Below are 22292 nucleotides of genomic sequence, written 5' to 3'. Positions count from 1 at the left end.
CTCTCTGAGAAACCCATTTTGCGATAATCTGTCACCGCAGCTTTAAATTCCCTGGGAGAACAAATACTTTAACGGTGAAATATTATGTATGAACGAGGTAAAAGTCCAGAGAAATTAACATAATAGTGAATTTGTGATAATTACAGTCACGAATAATATTTAAATGCAGACGTAGTCAATGAAAAAATAATCATGAAAATTAGTTCAGTTCCTAAGAGACACTCGATGAGTAACTGGATGTTAACCCTGGCTGTACATAAATATAACGCACTGCGCGTAAACATATGAAGAATTTAACTACTATCGATTATACTATTGGTGCCAAAAAACTGGAAACAGGAAGTACCGTAAAATACTTCGGAATAAAAATCCAAAGCGGCCAAAAATGGAATGGTCATACAAAGGGAATTAAAGCAGAACTGCAAGACTCGTAAGGAAATCTGTTTTATCCAGTAAGTAAGTGGCTTCGAAAACACTTGTTTGACTCATTCCAGAGTATTGCTCATCAGTCTTGCGCAATTACCAGCTTGGATTAGTACAAGATATAGAAGAGTTATAACGAAGACCGCTATCGTTTACTCGGTGCGAAAACATTACAAAGATTTTCAGTAAACTTCAGTGACAGACGCTACAAGAGAGGCTTTGTTCCTCATGGAGAAATTTCCCATTGAAATTTCGTGACAGAAAGTTGTGGAAAGAGTCTAGTGAGATCTCCAGATACGTCTCACAAAATGATCGCAACGAGAAAATCTGAGAAATTGGAGTTAATACGGAGTTTTAAAACACAATCATTCTTCCAATGCTCCGTTCTCTAGCGGACTACCCTCCTCTCTCCGGAATGTAAATGTACATATACAGATTTAGATACACAGAGGCACACTGCTTGGCAATTGCTGAGGAACAGCTGACACTTGGTATACTCGTATATCACCGGCCAGTTGCTCCGGAACCATCGACCAATGATACGAAAAGAAAATGTAGAGGGCGGGATGCGTTGACTGCAGTGAAGCCTGTACACGGACACTCTATATCCATTCGCTCGTGACTAACAGGGAAGTTAGTCCCCGTCTCTAATGACCTCGCAGCCTGATACCGTGTCTCGTCGTCCTGATTGAGACATTCCACCGATTCTCTCAATCCCTCCGGTTGATGTGAAATCCACCGCCCCCCCCCCTCCCCTCTCCAATCCCCCAAACCAATAGGGAAGCCAGTGCTCTGTCTGAAAAGATCTCGCTGACAAAGAGTGAAACAATAAACTTCTTTTTCTTCATAATCAGTGTTCTTTTTTTGCGTCACCGCTAAGTCGTTGAGCGTATTTTTTGTCGTGTAGCGCGGCGATAAGATAACGCACTCGTTAGCTTAACAAGATGCTTTTGAATGGGAAATGACTTCAGTGTGTCTGGTTTCTTTTATTCGAATAGAAAATGACATACAAATCTAGTCACACGTAACACATATAATTAAAGGTCTCTTTAAGGAATGTACTGTACATATGTTACTGAAGATCGGAAAATAACGTGCTCGTTATAGGAACCGTTCGGTATTATTTTACAAATGAAACAAATGTTGTCCCTGTGTTAAGAGACCTGTACTATTGTTTATGTTAAATAATGAGATCCTTTCCAATATACATACCTAATGTTAGATTTTCGGGTTTCCAGCAAACAGAAGTCTACAAAAACATGGTAGAACTGTTCGATTCTGTGATTTGTAAGTAGTGTATACTGACCTTTAGAGGACGTGTAACAACTTCCCGCTAAACTGCACGGAGCTAGGTGGCCAGTGGTGAGGACACTGTACTCGCATTGGGGAGGATGCCGATTGAGTACCCTGTCTGGCCATCTAGATATACGGATTCTGTGGAGTCTGTAAATCGCTTACGGCAAATTCTGGGATATTTTCTTTGAAAATGACATGCTCAATTTTTTTCCGGAGTCCGATCTTGAGCTCCGTTCCCGATTACTTAGTCATCGACGGGAAATAAACACCAATTTTACCTGCCTTCACACCAACAAATTTAATTTAGGTCTTAAGTTCATCAGTGCTTACCAAAGACATAATTACTGGAACGTCATATCCCATATACACTGCCTGAGAAAACGAGCGAATCACTCAGAAGTGATCGGATTTCATTGTACCTTTGTATATGTGCACATACGTAGGTGATTAGAGTTACAGTTTTCTGTGACAGGTAGAACGCCCATTACATTGCGTTTGTTTGTGTTTAGTGTTATTATCAATCATGCTATGGTATATACGAAGCTTGAACAGCGTCAGATGTCGTGTGTTCACAGTGATGCGTACTCGTGGAAGACAGCATTATTAGCGGCTGCCACACAGTGATTCGTACCCACGGAAGACAGTGTTACTTGCAGCTGCTAGAGTTTTAAAGGTCCATTTGGGCCACTGGTCGAACCGCGCAATATCCAGATTTGTGGGTATTTGAAAGCAAACGTTAAATCACGCGTGACCTTCCCCCCCCCCCCTCCCTCCTCCTCCCGCCACACCTCTACCGTCCTAGCAGCCGCTGTGAGAAGTGACGTGAAACAGATGTGACATTCGATGTGATATTCGGCGTATTGCTTTCGTGGCGTTTTGCTTTTTTGTACAATAATATACAGTATGCCTTTCCAAGGGAACGTCAGCCTTCGTACGAATTATTTTAATCAAATGTCAATTAATGACAGGTTGACAGTAAAATCCTACAGGACAGCATAAGGTTGATAATAATAATACCGATGGTGTAACGTGGCCGTATGAATAAAGACGTCCTGTTACGGTGCCAAATATACCAGTTTCGCGTCCAGATGCCTGCTAATATTTTTTTTTCATCTTCGCCTTTTGTAACAGATTCTGGGACCAACAATCACATTCTATTCGTCCCTGTGCGAAGCTAACATGTCATATTTGGTGATTTCCGTATTTGGACTTGCACGCAATTTTAGTTATATAGCGCATTAAAGATCTCTCCAAACCATGTGATTTTTTTAGTACGGTTTGTTCTGCTAAAGTGTCGGGAAATACACGTAAACGTGAAATGTGTGGCGTTAGTGCACTGAGCATAAAATTAGTCAGATCTTAATAGTGAACGTATGTAGGGTGGCACTTTTTGCTGGCTTCTCATTACAGCTGAGGAGGAAATTTAAAAGCTGAACTCTAATTACTTGCGACCAACGTAACCTGAAGAAAGACAAGAATTAACACGAGGTTTATTAGCAACTGCAGAAATTGACGATAGTGATTGGGTTGCATTTCAGTAGCTGTACATGAGATTGTTTCTAATGCCTGCAGTGACATGTACTAAGCAATTCAAGGATTTTATTAAAATAACTTTATATCAGGAAGATGATGTCAATAAAATATTGTTAATGAAATGTGAAAGAGACATACGACCTGTCATATAGTTTATTAGCAACTGCAGAAATTAACGATAGTGATTGGGTTGCATTTCAGTAGCTGTACATGAGATTGTTTCTAATGCCTGCAGTGACATATACGAAGCAATTCAAGGATTTTGTTAAAATAACTTATATCAGGAAGATGATGTCAATAAAATATTGTTAATGAAATGTGAAAGAGACATACGACCTGTCACATAGGTTATGGGATAAAATCCGCTGTAGAGTTTGTTTAATACCAAATAGCATGATTCTGGGTAAACCATTATTATTTATCATCAAAAATCTCTAACATTACCATGATACATCAGCTATGTAGGCCTAATTACAGATATCATGAACGTACGTAACGAGAATGATCAGATCTTTCGTATATTTTTTGAGTTTAATCAGCATAATAGATACAGATTCACACGTGTTTACTTTCACGGAAATTTACTGTACTTTTCCTTTTTAATAAAAGCTAATGTACTGTCTGGTGCAAGCTCTATAACGAAATTTATCGTCTTTCTTGCGTCCCCAATTGGACCAAATTACTGTGAATGAAATATTTAGGTGTTGTTTCTGCGATTTCCGAGGGATCATTCATCGACTGGACAAGGTGGTGTCTGTGTCTCGCCCAGGTTACTCGAAATGCGCTGCTGGACGCGTTCACGTCATTGTGACGTCATTTCTGCCTCTCCGGAGCCGCCCAGGCTTTAAGCTCATCTCCTTTGGATGTGACAGTGACCCGCTGATGGATTGCATCAGAATCTGACGGCAGGCACGCTTATCATCATGGTAGCGGTCGACTACGTCTGGCCACCACAATGTAACCCCTCCATTATCTACGGCTGACATCCGAGAAGAAGAAAAGGACGCCCTGTAACATTGTGTGTTAAGCCGCATCACTGGTCGAAGATGAGCAGCAGCCCGACTGGGCTGTCATTAATACCACAACGCAAATGGCTGAGTTCGTAGTGTCGTTGTGACTGATGAGGACGCAAGGACATCATGACACCCTTCCCAACAGCATCAGTGCATGCATCCAGGCCAGAGGGGGTGCAAGGTCATACCGGTAAGTGGGATAACGCTGCCAAGTTCTTTGTAAATTTGACTCGATTTTGTAATCACTGAAATGACATCACATGGCCTCTCGGCTCATGAAGTTTCTTTTTGTTTTCTCCTAACCTCCCGGATGCTCAAATTTTATGCAAGGCAGTGTATGATCTGCTTGACAGAAGGATCGACACACAAATAGTATTGTCTGTTGTGCTACAGTGTACAACAGGATATTCCACGACATGTGTGACAAGGAATGGTCTTTCTGGGACAGATGGCAGGAGCGTATTGGAGGATGGTATGCCGTTGATGTCTGTAATTTCTCTGAATTTTTGCACCCTTTCAAAAGTACACGTATTTCGTAGCAGTTAAATTGTGTATACAGGTATGAAATTGATGGAAGGTACACTGTGAGGCCAAAAGAACATGTGAGACCTCACTGAAAGTGCCATTTGAAGGCACGCGAGCTTACGTAAGTGGAGACAGAAATGTGTCAGCATTATTGATTTGCTGTTCTTTCGGAATGACCCAACGGTGATAATTGAGTTCAAATGAGGGTCCACAGGAGATACCCGTGTCCATATCCTTCTGTACAGCAGTTACTGCAGAGTACGAGCGTCAGGAAAACACTAAACTGGAAGCATTAAATATAATCATTGCCGTTATTGGCTAAAGAAATAAACTATTAGACGATTAAAAAAACTCTAAATCATACAGTATGACATGAATTTCAGTTTTCTTGTCGACGAAACAGAGATATTCCAACATAAGTCACGTATACAAGTCAGTGACAGAGCGGTCAAGCCAAGAGGCGATGTTACTCGCTTATTTTTGTCGTGAACTACCACAGCATACCCAATATCTGTTACAACTAATTATGAGATCTGCAGAAATGTTTTTGGCAGGTCGTGATTCCAGACAGGTAGTGATGTGGCTATTAACCAACTTCACATGACGGAAACTTCAATGTTTACTTTGTATTATGTACACGCGTTGCTAGTGGTTATACGTAGTACAGACACAACGTTTTCAAGATGATTCTCCTCTGCAAGAGAATTCACTTTGTCAGGGAGGAATCTTCTAGGTCAGAAACTAATGGTATAGACTGAAGGGAATGCTTTATTACGTAACTGCACGTGTCATGGTTTATGGACAGCATTCTGAAAAGTCAAGCCACCTGAAGACTAAGAAGGATGAAAAAGTAATACTGTTATCGTATTTCGCAGACTAGGAAGGGTACAAACAGCTAATGAATATCATGAGCCGGAGGTCTCAGAAATGGATAATTAAATGAATGTATGTATAAACACCGCCTTCAGTCACAAAAAAAGAAAAACTTAATATACTACGACATTTTGGATCCTGTGGATCCAACTTAAAACGCTTCTTTCCTTACAGAATTCACATTTATGGCTTTATTTGGATGCCTGCATCAGAGGAGCTACGTTCATTAATTCCAGAAACACACCGTGTTACGTAACGTATTAACATCACAACGAATAGTTTAAGACATAATGCAATATAAACACTACTTTTCAACATAGAGCTTTGTTTAAGTAAAATAGAGACATCACCGTAGAAATACCTTGAGAGAAACCACTCTAGAGATGAAACTTGTAAACAATGTTCTTACGTTCTGTAAAGAAGAAAGAGAGTGATCGGCCTCACTACTTCGTTACAGAAAATTGATACCAACAAACAGGAGACATTTATTGCAAGTCTCTATGATTATTGTGTTGTACTTTACAGTGGTTCATCTCACAGAGTTAAATAAAGCTCTTACTCTTGCTTCACGCAACGTATAGCGGGCTCGTTGAGCAAAATAATATCTCAGTAAGACAAGACTTTACCCATAAACTGACAGAAATTTTTAACGCAAAAATTTAGAGAGAGCAATATATTTATTCATTCATCTTGGAACCTAGATTCTCTCAATTTTGTAACTACCGCGTACGATTGGATACTGCTGGATATTTCTGTGTCTAAAAGAACCGTATGACAAGCAGCTGTTATGGAATATGCTTGAACTAATACGTTAATACAACTACGTAAGGAGCCAGTACTGATGAAAACTACAGAAGAATGGGTAGGATGAGTATTTTGAAAGCATCCTGTTTCGTAGATTAATTACGTTTTGTTATAAATCTTTCAATGGCTTTCGTGATATTAAATGCCTTGTAATGACCTTATTTTAATTCGTTTAGTATGTATACGGTCTAACCAATTAATATAAGGCATTTCGGCTATTTGCAACACTCATTAGAGTGCATTTCGTTATGTTGAGCATTAGTCTCCAGTGTTTGTAACAAGCGTTCATCATATGCAGACGTTCCCATATTTCTTAATAATTTTCTAACGGCGCGATCCTCTTGCGCCTTCCGTGAAGAGTCTCAGAGAGCTATAGATATCATCTAAGAGCTTATTTATATAAATCAAGAATACCATCAGTACTTTTATCCTAGTGTAAGACATTTCCGATTCTACTTTCGCTTCTGACAATGTTTTAAATTCGAAAACGATATAGGCAACGTTTGCTTATCAGTTTTCCATGAAGCACGTGCTAGGTTCACTAATCTGCAACTGCGGGCTTGCTTAATTTATTAGGTAGTTGCACGGAACTGTAGCGAAGGCCTCCCTGAAGTCAAGAAAAATCGTATCACAATGTCACAGTGTACCACGCAATCACCAGTCTTACCAGTCAGGTAAACAACAGAAGAACAAACCACTCGTAAATTTCTATATTTTCTTTTACTGAAAAAAATGTACATTTTCCTAAGTTAACTGTAAATGTGTTACGCGTAACTTGACTACGTGTGTGAAGAAGATAACTGCAGTGAGTCTTACACTTCTATCACAGCGCATGTTGGTCGTGTACGTTTCAAAGGAATCATTCCGGCTTTTGTTTTAAGGTTCTCATTCCTTATGTAGCACATACGCTACATTTAACTTTAATTTTTTCTAGCTCAGGAAATACCCTAAGCTCACTGTGCCTGAATGTGGCATGTACTGTAGCTTATCTACTTTCCGAGGACGGCTTCTTTCCGTTTTTGCATGTTCCCAGTAGCTGACAGCATCTATTTGAAGAAATCTGCTTTTCACAATGTCAGCATGTCTTCGAGAAATAAAGGTAATTTCTATTCTTTTTTGGTAATTTTGGAGTAGAAAGTGTTTAGAATATGCTGAAATGTGTTAATATACCATGTACCGTCGAATAAGCGAGTCTTCATTTCATTACAACAATTCATCGAAAATTTTTTTTCGGTGTAGTACTGGGTCTACATTCTCCAAAGACCTGTTCTCTCACATTCCAGTGTCATTGTTTCCATAATTATTAAATGTTTAATATTGAATTTTTTAAGCATTGCACATATCTCAGTTATTTTCTAACATAAATAATATTCACTCTGGACATGTCCTAACATTTTAGAGAATATTTTAATGTTATTTTGTCCCAGAACAATGCATTCACCACCAAGATAAACGTTCCATTCATAAAGCCTACGCTCAGGACTGACGATGTTAAGCGATTTAGAGAGAGCCTGAACCTTGTTTGCCAGACGTGTATTTAAACTCCATTCTTCCCGAATGTGAAACCAGTCTTTTAACTATTGCCCCATATTATTCGATCTTCATGCCTATTCGTCAGATTCATTTCAAGTGGTATTCCCGGGAAAGTAGAACCAATTCGACAGTTCAGTCTGGTATATATTTTTACAAATAAAAAGAAAATGAAACGTTAATATGTATGAGAATACACTTCGACCCTGTCTTTGAATTTCCAAATGGCTTCTAACCAGATTATGCATTTACCACATCTGCACTTAAACGTGTCTTACTGTCAGAGTTAGGATTGCATTTTGGCGAGCGTAGGAAATGAGTACTGAAGTAGAGATTCTAGTGCAATCAAAACTATGCCTTACACCAAGTGCTCACTCCAACAATACGTTCTAAAAAAATTCCGAGACTGAAATTTCTTGTAATAGCAGGAGTAGTTTCCCCCAGTGTAGACAGGTAGTGAGTACATAATGCACAGTACTCCCTCACTCACGTCGCTGTGTATGAACTTGCCTGCCATCTGTAGACTGCTTGGGCCTAAAAATCACAGACTTCCTACGAATATATTGTTGTAGTGAAAAAATGAATAAAACCTGCATGTCAACTTGTTTTACTATTCTTTGTCCCTATTATCGCTCGAACCTATTTGCCGCGTAGCGTAGATCGTAGCTAATCTTTCTCACCACAATTTATGTCGTTTGAAACAGAAGAGTTTATAGTCTGTTGATTCGCTTAAACACTTTGATACACTAGAGGTTCGCTAACATCCAGTTATTTACCAAGATCATTTCTCTGTATTAGCTTCAGCATTTCCTAATTATTTTTTCTCTATATTCTCTAATCGACAGTAAATCAGTAAATCGTAATATAAACAAGAAACGGTCTTCGTTGAACTGACCACACATGGGCATGTTTAGACAACTGAAGCAGCTAAATGAACATAAGGTGTTCCTGTTTATGCCGAGAAAACTCGGAGGCAGAGGTAAGCTTCCTGTTAAAACATCAATCTTCACCGAACAACTCAGCAAGTCTTGAGAAATTTTGCTGTGTGAAGAGAACAACATTAATTGATTCCGATCTGTGCTAAAAAGTAATGACGACAAAAAATGAGGTATGGAATGTTGACTGGACGCTAGGAGAGCTCAGGTGGGAGAACTAAATCTAGTTATAATACTGAGTGAGAGAAATAATAGGACATCAGATGATAAAGAACCTTGGGCATTAACTAGCAAAACAGTGATTACGCTGCCACAAACTACAATCAAGTACGGTTTTATCACTTCCTCCATCGTACCGAGAATAAAAAATAAGCATAGAGTAGAACGTTTGATCAGTCATATGAAACAACGTCCCGGCCGACCGTTAAGGGCATGATGCGAAATCGCAAATATGTGACGACGTTCTTGTTTGCAGTTTACAATACTAAATTTAATTATGCGACTTCTCGCAGACACATGCCCCTTCACACTCATTTCAGTGTCTGCTCTGTGGCTATGAAATTAAAAATAAATCGAGGCTCACTTTTTCTAAACTCAACCACAAAATGAAAAGTAATGGAGATCTATTTACGATGAGTAGTATCTTACGTCACTGGATAAACTCCAAAGAGAATACTAGCTTGATAGAAAGTTTTTGATTTTAATTTTGAAACTGATAAAGTAATTTGTCATTAACCACTAATACGGCACACAATCACCAATATCAGAGTGTATACTTTACCCCGAGTTCCTTGAGTGCTTTAATATCTTCCTTGTACAGATGATACGAATCACATGCAACATCACCGTTGCTCCCATCCTGTATAACATTAGGTTTTTCGTGTGTTATGCGGTCCCATATATTCTCTCCTTTGCCTGGAAGGAAAATGTGGTTTTGAGTCGACGTCTACTTCTTGGCAAAGTAAAAGCTATGCACTATGCTTAATTTGGTTTCTGAGTGTAATTACCATCCTTATCCCAGGCTCCCTCTACCTGGTAAGAAGCTGTTGCCGCACCAAAGAGGAAGTCTTCAGGGAACGACATGTCTCTACCGACCATTAACAGCCAACTGACGCTTGCCGCAGCTCGCTACATGGTATATACTTAGCGGAATCACTTCGGCCTTGGATAGTTAGAGGTGTCCTCGGTGATGTAAGCTTCACAGTAAAGGAAACATATTTCTCGCTATCTTATCGGGGTTTTTAGTCCCTCACCTGGCTTATTATGCATTCATATTCGCGCCTCTTTTCTGGGTCGGGTGGTGATTTGAAAATTTGTGCAAGTATCGGTCCTTGTGTCGGTTTTCGACACACGCTGTGTCCCAGGCTTTCACCATCCCTTGTGAGAAGCACATCAAGAAATCGTGCTTTTTTGTCGTTTTCTACTTCCATGTAGCTGGCCGAGGTGGCCGAGCGGCTCTAGGAGCTTCAGTCCGGAACCGCGCGACTGCTACGGTCGCAGGTTCGAATCCTGCCTCGGGCGTGGATGTGTGTGATGTCCTTAGGGTAGTGAGGATTAAGTAGTTCTAAGTTCTAGGGGACTGATGATCAGCTGTTAAGTCCCATAGAGCTCAGAGCCATTTAAACCGTTTTTGAACTACGGTATGGAGGCTGTTCAAGTGTCTTATGAAGTCGCCAAGATGTTCCTCTCCATGTCTCCAGACGACGAAGGTATCATCGACGTATCTGTACCACACATTAGGTGAAAATCATCAGACGAACGTTACTAAGTATTCGAATATAGCTATCTTTTACATTTTCGATATACATCCTCGGCGAACAGCGAAACTATGAATTATTTCACGGAAACAATATGTTGTTAGCTTAGAACGAAAAGCACTGGGTTCATGTGTAAGTCAAATTCATTGTTAGGAATGTCGTGACTCCTCCTTATTTTGGTCGCAAATGGATACAGGATGTGCATTATAACAGTAATGAAATAGAGAACTTCAGTGAGCACCATGATTTTAATAAGTAGAGCATATACGTAATCGTAGTGAGATTAGCTTCTGTCCATAAAATGTAAACGTTGAGCGAACTACTATTATTCCTTTCAATGTAAAATCAGATCAGCGCCCAGTTTTACAGAGTTTGAAATTTTCTGCTGCTGTGATATATCGATTACGTACTAAGTAGAAAGGTGATTATCGCATATTAGCGTCCTTGTGATTCTAAACTGTCGCCTATCATTATCACTTCTACTTGCTGGATGAGATGTCTGCAGATCATGGCATAGTCACGAGGTATGCACTGATGAAGCGGCTGTTCAAGCAGATCTGCAGGTTCCCTGCAAAAATTTCATTCATACTGTCTTAGATAAAGGAAGAGATTTATCCGCGTTTCAGAAATTGCTGGTTATTATCTTATACGCCAATAGTAGTAGCATAGCTGGGATCCAAAACTTATTGTACCTTTAGAGTGAAGGGGTGTCAGTGATTTGGTGACATACGATGAAAACTAATGAAAACCATGGAATGTCTCATGCTATTGGCATCCAACAACTGCATTAAGAAGAGGGATGAAGATCATCCAGCACGATAAAACGGGCCGTATTAGTGTCGTAATAGAAAACAGGGCAAGTAGACACGTATAGCTCACAATAGTAAATCGAAACTACTATGTATTTGTCTCTGACAAGAAGAGAGATTTCTTTCCAATGCTGATGGCAGTATGTCACTTACAAGTAGAGAAACTAGCTTTCTTTGAGTTGCCTCGGGGTAGCGTCCTCTTAGCAGTCACTTCTTCGCCTTCAGAGGATCGATAGACGTCGAAAACCCTGACGCAAAATACTGGAGAACAAACAATTCAAAAGTCTTCAGGTTTTCTATACAAAGTTGTGACTGTCTTTATGTTTCAGTTAACGGACAGAATTGGTTTCCCTGGACAGCCATATTCTGCAACTCTCTAGTGGTGGCCAACGTATACATGCAGCATCTGGAGCGCTAGTGTCAGCTAATGGAACCCTACCTTCTTCCTACACGACGTGGCTGGTACGGTTGTGTTTGCCATATGGAATGGAGCAACTGAATGTGTTACTACACCACCTTATCTTCGTACATCATAGAATAAAGGAAGCAGGAGGGTTATTATTCTTATACATCCACGTCGAGCTGGAACCGATCGTTTTCCCTGCACGTAAAATGTACAGTATGCTTACATAAAACTACTTCTAATTGCGTGCTTCAAGTCGCCACCACCCAGTACTGGGGTGCAGCGTATTAATAACTTTTTTATGTGAACGCACGCCCTGTCAGACCAAGTTAACTGTACTGTAACACTTATGGAAGGTGTTCACACCCAATGGGGACTCCAAATGATACGTAGAGAGTTCATACTGGAGGATCGCACCACTGTAGGCAGTAGATCGAGAAACAGGTCTTTAAACTGGCGAAATGTCCCCTAATATCTGAGGAATGCCGAATACGCCTGGCGTAAGATTTTTATTGCTCCTACCTGACGAGATCATTGACCATCTGAGAAATATGAATGAAGACTTGGACTTACAAAAGAATAAAATTTATTGCACCACGTATGGGTTTAGCAAACAAATACGGCCACTGAAATTTGATCTGTAGAATATGAGATACGATATGATGAGGCTCAAATTCCGGTTCGCACCGAGCAATTCTGGGACAAAGTTCTAAAACATCCCACAGAAATTAGATTAGCAAAAAACCTCATTGTAGGAGGGGGTACTGAGGTGTGAAGACCAACTCAGCCTGACAGGGGAGCAGGGGCAGTGGGATGCAGGCTCAACGCCAAGGTATTCATCACAGAAGAGACCGTCTAGCTGCCTTCAATCTAAAGTTTTTGAAATTGAGGTCTTAATAACAGGCCATGGCCACTGCACTTCAAGCAGTCTGCGACAACTCTCGGGAAAGTGAAAGCAGGAAGACATTTTCAAGCGAATCTTCCCAATGCCTCCAATGACAAATCATCCCATACAGAACCGTAGGACGTTCTGTTGTGGGCCGACAGTAAATATCTGGGCTCCTACGACCATCTGCGTGAGTGAATCCCGCAGATAATATGCGGATTCGCAGAAATTAGCCAAATACAGGGGAACAGGTCTCTCCATGCAAGCTGCGTGATTGAAGCATTAAGAGCGGCCAGTAACAGACCAAATAAATACGTACGATTCAAATGGTTCAAATGGCTCTGAGCACTATGGGACTCAACATCTGTGGTCATCAGTCCCCTAGAACTTAGAACTACTTAAACCTAACTAATTTAAGGACATCACACACATCCATGCCTGAGGCAGGATTCGAACCTGCAACCGCAGCAGTCGCTCGGTTCCGGACTGAGCGCCTAGAACCACGATACCACCGCGGCCGGCAAATACGTACGCGCCTGGTCCATGTACAATGCCTGACAAAAGAGTAGACCACCCAGGAAACATCGTTGTATGTCAGTGTAGCTCCGCACAAACCATGGGCAGGTATGTAATAAATTGCCGGTGTGGCTGAGCGGTTCTAGGCGCTACAATCTGGAACCTCGCGACTGCTACGGTCGCAGATTCCAATCCTGCCTCGGGCATGGGTGTGTGTGATGTTCTTAGGTTAGTTAGGTTTAAGTAGTTCTAAGTTTTAGGGGACTGATGACTTCAGACGTTAAGTCCCATAGTGCTCAGAGCCATTTGATCCAGCCATGTAATAGATCACAGGTACAGTTACAGTTCTCTGTGATAGGTGGAACGACTGTTCGACTGTATTACTGTTGTTTGTGTTTGGTGTGGTTATTAAACCTGACGGAGTATATAAGAGGCAGGGACAGCTCCGGATGTTGAGTGATCACTGTGAAGGACACAGATACCGCGTACTCGTGTGAGGCAGCGTTAACAGCACCTGACAGAATTTGTAAAAGGCTTCATTGTGGGTCTCTATGTGGCCGGCTGATCTAATCGTGCAGTACCCAGATTGGTGGGGCATTCGGATGTGACAATTGTCCGACTTTAGGCTGCATTGGAACATGAGCTTAGGACTACTTGTCGTCAAGGTTCTGGCCGACGATGTCTACCCATCAAAAGGAAGGATCCGTATTGTGCACCAAGCATGTGGTAACTGCTTCACATCTGCGCCTGTCATCCGAGTACAAGTAACGTACTCCTAGTAACATTCCGTGTCATCCCGCCCCTTTGGTTGGATACTTGTAACAGTCGCACTAGAGAATTACCGTCCCATGCGTAGGTTGCCGTTAACACCACAATACGTGCGACTTTATTTGCTGTGGTGCTGTGACTGGAAAGCATGAACTGTTGATGAATGGCGTCGCATTGTATTCACTGATCAATCGCAGATCTGTGCTACCATCGAGCACTTCTTCTAATGGTTTGGAGAGGTACAGCAGTGTTACTCTTGGTGCCATGATGTTGAGAGCCATTGGGTATGAATTCAGGTCACGGATGGCGGTGAGTGAGGGAACTCTTATAGCACAAGGGTAAGTCACGGACATCCCGCGTTTTTGCGTGTTACCTCTCATGCAACAGTATCGTGCTTCCAGTTTTGAATCAAGCAATGTTTGTATGCTTTTGCAATCGTGGAACGTATCTCTTTAAACTGCCTGTGTGATTTTGAGGTGCGGCTGTGGCCAGCAAGATCCTCAAATCTCAGGCCGACAGAACATCTGTGGCACCAATTTGGACGTCAGTTCTGTCCCTGTGGCAGTATCGAGGATATAAAAGACCAGTTTCATCAGTTGTGGGCCACACAGGCCAGAATGGGTGCAGCGTCATCTACATATACAGCTACATACATACTCCGCAAGCCTCCGTACGATGCGTGTCGGAAGGTACTCTGTACCACTACTGGTCATTTCCTTATCTGTACCATTCGCAAAAGGAACAAGAGGAAAACTATTGTATATACGCCACCGTACGAGCCCTAATTTCCCTTATGTTATTTTCATGGTCCTTACGCTAAATGATCGTTGGAGGCAGCAGAATCGTACTGCAGTCAGCTTCAGATGCTGGTGTTCCTCGAAAAGAATGTCGCCTTTTCTCCAGGGATTCCCATTTGAATTCCCGAAGCCTCTTTGCAATACTCGTGTGTTGCTCGAACCTACTGGTAACAAACCTAGCAGCCCGTCTCTGAACTGCTTCGACCGAGCGAGGCGGTGCTGTGGTTATCACACTGGACTCGCATTCGGGAGGACGACGATTCAGCCCTGCGTCTGACCAGGCTGATTTTGGTTTTCCGTGACTTCGCTAAATTGCTTCAGGCAAATGCCGGGATGGTTCCTTCGAAAGGGCACAGCCGACTTCCTTCCCCATCCTTGCCTAATCCGATGGGACCGATGACCTCGCTGTTTGGTCCTCTCCCCCAAATCAACCAACCAACCAATTGCTCTTCCTACCGTGTGACCTGGTGCGGACCCCAAACGCTCGGGCATTACTCGGGAATGGATGACTCTAGTGTCCTATATGTGGTCTACTTTACAGATAAAGTACACTTTCCTAAAACTCTCCCAATAAACCGAAGTCGACCATGCGCCTTCCCTAATACTGATGAGTGGCTGCATCCTGCAAGTTCTTTGTAAATTTCACTCGATATTTTGATTAATGACCGTTTCTAGGTGCTCCACTTTCCTGTCAGGCAGTTTATATAGATTTGGAATACCTTTCTGACATTTCAGTAGCACCAGCAGCAACTGAAGGTGAGGTAAGCACCCAGGTACTGTACCTGCAAACACACGTGACTGCATGTCGAAGGATAGGCTTCTAAAACATTGTGCAATTGTTACTGAAAGATCTCACGAAGGTGGAGACAGTATTATGGTTAGTGACGTGTTTTATGGTATTTATTATGAACGTTAATGAACGTAGATGACATTTTTTACGCTTTGGCTAAGAAAATTTCTTCGGATACCACGTTAATCAGTACATGGGGTATACAATATTCAGGAAAGCTAATTTCTCATCATGGAAGACAGATGGCGACGATATGCAAGGTAATTTGAGATACTGCATGACGTGGACTAACGTAACAAGATTAAGTCAAGAGTCAAACAGATCTTCTCAGTACTTTTATTTATATGCACGTTTTAGGTTTTTTACGTTTATGATCAGATAGATAAACTGGAATACTGTGAAATCAAGAGATTTGTTACTTCTAACAGTGCATTGCCAACGAAGATTCAAATGTAAATTCCTTCACTCTCAACAATTAACAAACTGATAGCTAAAATTCACTTTGCCATACTCCCTTTTGAGGCGAACTGGTACTTTCCTCTAAAACTTCAGCAGATTTTAAACAATCAGTGTTAGGGCTTGTAACACTATTATCGATTGTGAATAGCTAGTACAGACTAATGAAGTTTATATAACTATGGAGTGTTTATTCTTTACGTGTTACGATCTTTGAATTGTTGGAGGTAAATGGAAATTTATGATGTATAATTTGTTTAACTTAACAGTGTGCTAAAATAATGAAACTTTATTAAATATGTCTGTCTGTTAAAAAAAACTGTATGTAAATAACTGGTTCATACTTAGGGAAATTATATGATGTAACGCACAAGGCGTGGGGAACCCCCGCCATTACGGAAGGGGCTTGGCGTGCAAGATAAGGTGGAAGTGGCGGTCAATCAGCGAGAGAGCACGTTAGGAAGTCAGCGGCCAGCAGTCGCATAGTCAACACCGCAGGTGCCAAGTGAGGCGTTCTGTAACTAAATCTGTAATGGAATGGCCTCGGATGTGGTTTCGGCTGTAAAAGGGTGCTTTCGTATTTGGAAAGGCTCTAAAGATGATGATTACCTCGCCAAGAAAAATTAAATAGAGCTTAAAACCGCCAGAAGGAGACCTGATAGCCGCCACGTGCTTGCCACCAATATTGTGCAACTGCTTCAACAACTTTGGAAACCAGGTATGTATGTCAGTATGAACCAGTGTGTTTGTGTGTGCTTTTTCAATAATAATCAGTGTTGTAAAATACGTGTTTGAACTTTGAACTGCCCTCAACATGATATCAAGTAGGGTCCTATCCTAATAGTGCTACAGACCGAGTATCCTATTTATGAAGAAATTCTAACTTGTTTCCATTTAAATGTGCCTTAGTTTCAGTTTTAAAAGATATAAAAGTTGCTATTTAAATCATTCGTTTCATAGATAAAGAGAGAGGAACATTATATTAAAGTTGTGAAAAGCTTTAATTTACTGTGAATTGCTTTTACTTTGAAAGTGCCAAAGTTTTAGTACTAAAGAGAATAAATATGGTTAGTTGAAATCACTTGCTTCACAAGTGGTGTTATAAGGCACTTAATTTTGATCCTATCCGAAATTTAACTCTAACTTGAAATCATTTTGAAGTTAATTAAGTATATTGCCAGTGCAAATGATTATAAAGCATTGCAAGATAATTAATATCAAGTGGGAGTGGAATCAGTATTGTTGTAATGAAAAGTGTTTCTGTAAGAAGTGCATAGTTGATGATAAAGGAAGGAACAGTTTAAGGGCCACCACTTTAATTTATGCCAGCAGGAGGAAGTTAATTTGAATCTGGTTTTTGCTCATAAATCTGAAACATTATCACTGTGGAATCAATATGAAGTGTGTTAGTTCAGTGTTATATTATTGCATTTGTGATGTGTATATGGGTATTAGTCAAACTTGAACTCTTGTCAGGTGCTTCTTAGTCTCGTGTTGTCTTTGGGAACAATTCCTGTGCTGAATTAGTTAAAGGTTGAGGTGATGATTGTAGTTAACAGGGGTAAAGTCTATTTTACATTTCTGTGACTGATAACATATACTGTTGATAATTACTGTTACTCACAGTGTAGTTCGTATGGTTGTTGTAGGTTTCATTGCACTTTACCAAGAAAGAATTTGTGAAAGTTACTTTTGCAAGAGTATACACAAATCCACTGAGAATAATGTTTGCACATTATTATGCCTAAGTAGGCTGGCGACCGTTTTTTGTCTCATTTACGTAAATTTTCTCTACTTTCATTATTTTCTGAATTATAGTCTTTCTGCTTTCTACTAACTGCCACCCTCAAGAAAATCATGTTCGATTCTCTCTATCCGTTAGGTTAGAGCAGCGTCAAACAGCAAAATTACTCTCCGGGGATTACGCTTACTTCATTTTAAAGTCATATTTGGCATTACACATTCCGCGATAGCGTTATACTTGGCTTTCCTGTAACAGGACTAGAAGTTCGGTTATTAGGAAACAGGTAGCACACTCCGCTTATAGCGTTATAGGCTGTAGATAAATACACTCAGGTTCAGCTGAAGTCTCTAGGTGTAGTTATCTGCAACTACAAATTCCCTGATTCCCACTGCTTGAGGTTGTTACTTGTCCAGGTTATAAGTCATAGCAGGAGGCATTATACGAGGCTGTTTTGCCTGAGATTTGTTGCATATTTGTAGCTAAACTTTCAAATGCGAACAGTCCACTGTTAAAATTGAAATAGTTTACTAATATTAGTGGTGACCCTTCCATTCTTGGCTAGGCTGCAGGAAAGAGGTCTAGGCTTCAACTCATCTGCCTCTCATAGGCAGCTCTCACTGCCTACCTGTTCTGAGGCGAATGTTTTCCTTGTCATATGATGCCAGTATTTTACGTCACTTAATATTACGTTGTGGGAACGAGTCACTGTAACTAATTGCATTTACCGGTGAAGGGGGAAACTGAACGTAAAGTAATATGGGGGAATATTGAAGGGGATTCCAATTATTGAAGCATGCAGATCATCTTTGTAAAATAATGATTGAACCGTGTTGCTTGTGGGACATTTGTATGAACAGCGCCATGAAGCACAATTAACTATAACTAAGCAAAATTGTAAATCACAAATATAGTATAACTGTATATATTACTGGATTAAGTTCTATATTGACAAGAATAATCTGAAGTCAGATTTCGCCTATGTAACGTGCGTTAATTAAAATGTCGTTCTTTGAGTGAATGCAAATATCTGTATAGTGACATTCTGTTTCGAATGAGTAGCACAACAGCACCAGCATTTAGTTAAGAAAAAAAAGATTGTAACAGTATCGTATAATAAACTTCATAATTTAGGTTTGGTGGAATTGGAACATTGAAGTTGCCCCCACCAAGACATATTGTGTCATAGGGGATATAAAATACTGTATAAGAAGTTTTTCTTGATTCAATATACGTTAGTAACGCCGGGAATAATCTTCAGCCAGAGACCAAAATGCGAAGGTTAGATTCACATGCACATATCTGATCGACTAAATATGTATAAAGTGCATCATATCAGCAGAAACAGAAAATTATAAGCGATCATACAAAATTTTACGCCATGTTACATCAGAACAAATGTGCATTACGTTGTAAAATTGAGGTTAGAAAGCAAAACGAACTCCAGTTTGAAACAATCGGTAAGTATCAATTGTGTATCTGTGTCATGAAAGACGTTTCTTTACGCATCCTAAGCTAACTTTTGGGAGATTAATGGTGTTTATCTTCGAGTGTCTGAGTAAGGACTCCTAAAAATTTTTATTACTATCTCTTGCCATTTAAGTAAGCCTGTGACCCTTCGCACCACGCCAACTTTTGTAGACGATCGATGTCACCAGTTGTGGGACTTGATATAGGTCTCTCACACTTGAGCCGTCTTCAAGTGTAAGCCGCACAAGTGTGAGAAAATAGACAGGTGAATTAAATTGGTCCGTTTTATTGTTAACAAAAAAGAAAATTCATTTTAGTATTTGTTACAAAATTAAATTTGGTGTAAGTTATAACTTCATAAGCAAGATTATATTTTGAAACAGATAAAATTAAGATGAGTGAAAGCATTGGACGTGATCTACAGAAGGAATGATAACTGCCCAGCATAAAGCAATAAAATTCATAAATGAATAACCTATCTCTGAAAAAAATGTATTGTTTGTGATGCTGTAAAAATATGGAGTAAACCTAAGAACTAAAATTGTCAAAAAAGATATCCAACATAAACAATGAAGTATGCTGCTGAAAACTTCATCAGTGAAGGTACCAAACAAATATACTTTGTGTTATTATTTGAATAAATCAGTTAAAAGTGAACACGTTGTAAAATCATGTCACACAATCGACGAAGCTAATAGAAATATGTAAAGTAATCATGAGATACGAATCATGTAATTTTCATAAAATTTGTCTAATGTTAATGGGCTATTTTGGGCCATCCATAAAAATATTGCTAATAAACTACAGATATTTTATAAACATGAAGTAAAGTGTCAAGTGTAGATGTAGATGTAGAAGTGTGTGTGAATGAACCCAATTCTTGTATTCATTTTTACACAAATTAATAATGACCAAACAAAAAGTTCAAGTTCCATCATAAAATGAGAAATATTGACATCCTTTTGGTGTTGTTGATTTAGAATTAGAAAACCGCAAATATCATTCTACTTCCTCTTCTGTTATTTGTACTGTAACGGTCTAGACGGCACTACAATTTCAGTACTGCATCGTGACACGCCGCTACACCGAACACTCGCCTCAGAATAGGTGGCCAGTGAGACTGGATTCCTGATGTGAGGCAGGGATATTGAAGTCCTCACCGCTTTCTTGTAATTTAGCAATGAAAGGAGGGGTCGCCAGAAATATTTGTAAACACCACCCGCGTTACACACGTCGGGATCGCGGGATCGCGTGGGAACCATGGAAACAGAGAGCATGTCATTACTATCGAATGTCAAAGAGTAAACCGTGTAGCAGGGTGAGTGCGTTAAATACGGAATTCCTGTCTCCACAGGGCAGCGCTTTCGATAAATACAGCCCCTGGTCAAAATTACGCTATGTCATAGGAAAACTTACGTGTAACCCACTGAAAGGGAGTACGAGATAGAAAGTATTTCTTACACACTGGATTAGTTGTTAGTCATACGATCTTTGAATCGGGCAGTATGGATCCTCTATGTTGCATGCTAAGCTGCGTAGGAGAACTATTGTAAGATCGCATGGGTCAGAAGAATTACTTTAGAGCATCGTAAATTCCAGGTTTGGTTTGAAGAACATCCTCACGTAGGGAGCGGTTACGACGCCATCCTCAGTCCTAATGGAGCACTTCCGGTAACACCTGTTACGCCCTTACCGAGGGCGGCACGCAACTGGTCTAAGGGAAGCTGTATCTTACTCCTCACCGTCTTCATCTACTGCAGGAGAAGCTGGTGTAACGACGACACAGAATTATAGAGAAGAGTGAAAGATCGGAGGTGGCAACCATAGTTATCGCACCTAATAAATGAACAGACAGAGGCAAAGTGTAATGGTTATGTTTTGACAATACGTTGCTGAATTAACCCACACTGGCTGAAGTATTGGACACCTTAGGACAGTGCTGGGATATCACTCCCTTGGAATTAAGGATGGATACGACCGACTAGAAGTAACATCATAGCATTGGCCTAAAACAGCGTTTATAGTTTCCTTGAGGCCCTGTCAATACCATCGCACGCCCACTGGATTAAAAAATTCCCTGGTGACATTCCTACGTATTTGCTAGATGGTGTATTGGGAGGAATCGAACCTAGGAAACACATAGCCTATCTGTAACACGCCATTGTTTTCTCCATGGTCATCGTAGATCACGTAGCAAGATAGTGGAATGTGCTAGATCGACTACAGGCCGCTCATCTCAGCCTGAGGCTGGAGAAATGTCACTCTGACGGAGGTTCGAGATTTATGTCACGACATTAGCCACAAAGGAACCGAGTCCGATCTGCTGCTTGTGGACACCGTGAGTAATATCTTATAGCTTAATACTGTAAAGAATTGCAATCCTTTCTCGGTGTGGCAAATAACAAATGAAAATTTTGCCCTACTGCGCAAAAATTGCAAGCAATCTCATCTGCTCATAGGAGGTGCCAGTTCCACTGGGATGCTCAGTGGGAAAAAAGCTTTCGCATGGCTGACGGAGTTACTAACGTCTAGCCCGATTTTCACATCTGTAGACTATGATAAACCGTTAATCGTATCATACGATGGCAATAATCTTGAAGTTAGGTGTGTGTTTTTGCTGAAGAGTATGTTATACAACACAGTCACAAATGTTTCCTGTTCGCTGAACCCAGCTGAAATTAATTACCACACAACACAGAAGAAAATACTGAACGTGGTATACAGAGTAAAGCATTTACGGTGCAATATGTACGGCAGAATAATTGCTAACCATTAAGTTTTGACATTGCTTCTTAATCTCTTAGACCGCACTATAATGCTCACAAGGTAGATGTTATGTCTCAACGAGTTGGAGCATCGGCTATGAAAGGGTATGGCAACCCCGATAGTCTGTCCCGGAAAATATGTTCCTTGCAGCAAGTTGGAGTGAGCGCTGAACTATGGAAGCTTTCGTAGGGCCAGAAGGCG

The 22292-nt window shown here is 40.5% G+C and overlaps 1 protein-coding gene across 1 annotated transcript in view; it reads right to left on the bottom strand.

The window, feature by feature from the left end:
• LOC124722779 (myrosinase 1-like) overlaps nucleotides 1-10030 on the bottom strand; it is a 251244-nt gene extending 241214 nt beyond the window's left edge. Inside the window, exons 1-2 of the mRNA XM_047247914.1 lie at nucleotides 9940-10030; nucleotides 9714-9847 (exon numbers count right to left, since the gene is read on the bottom strand). Coding sequence (XP_047103870.1) covers nucleotides 9714-9847; nucleotides 9940-10030 — 225 coding nt within the window. The remainder of the gene's footprint in view (nucleotides 1-9713; nucleotides 9848-9939) is intronic.
• Between the last annotated feature and the right edge of the window lie 12262 nt (nucleotides 10031-22292).

Source organism: Schistocerca piceifrons, chromosome X (genome assembly GCF_021461385.2).
Source record: "Schistocerca piceifrons isolate TAMUIC-IGC-003096 chromosome X, iqSchPice1.1, whole genome shotgun sequence".
NCBI lineage: Eukaryota > Metazoa > Arthropoda > Insecta > Orthoptera > Acrididae > Schistocerca > Schistocerca piceifrons.
The sequence above is the reverse complement of the archived record's forward strand: the minus strand, read 5'-3'. Positions and strand labels throughout refer to the sequence as shown.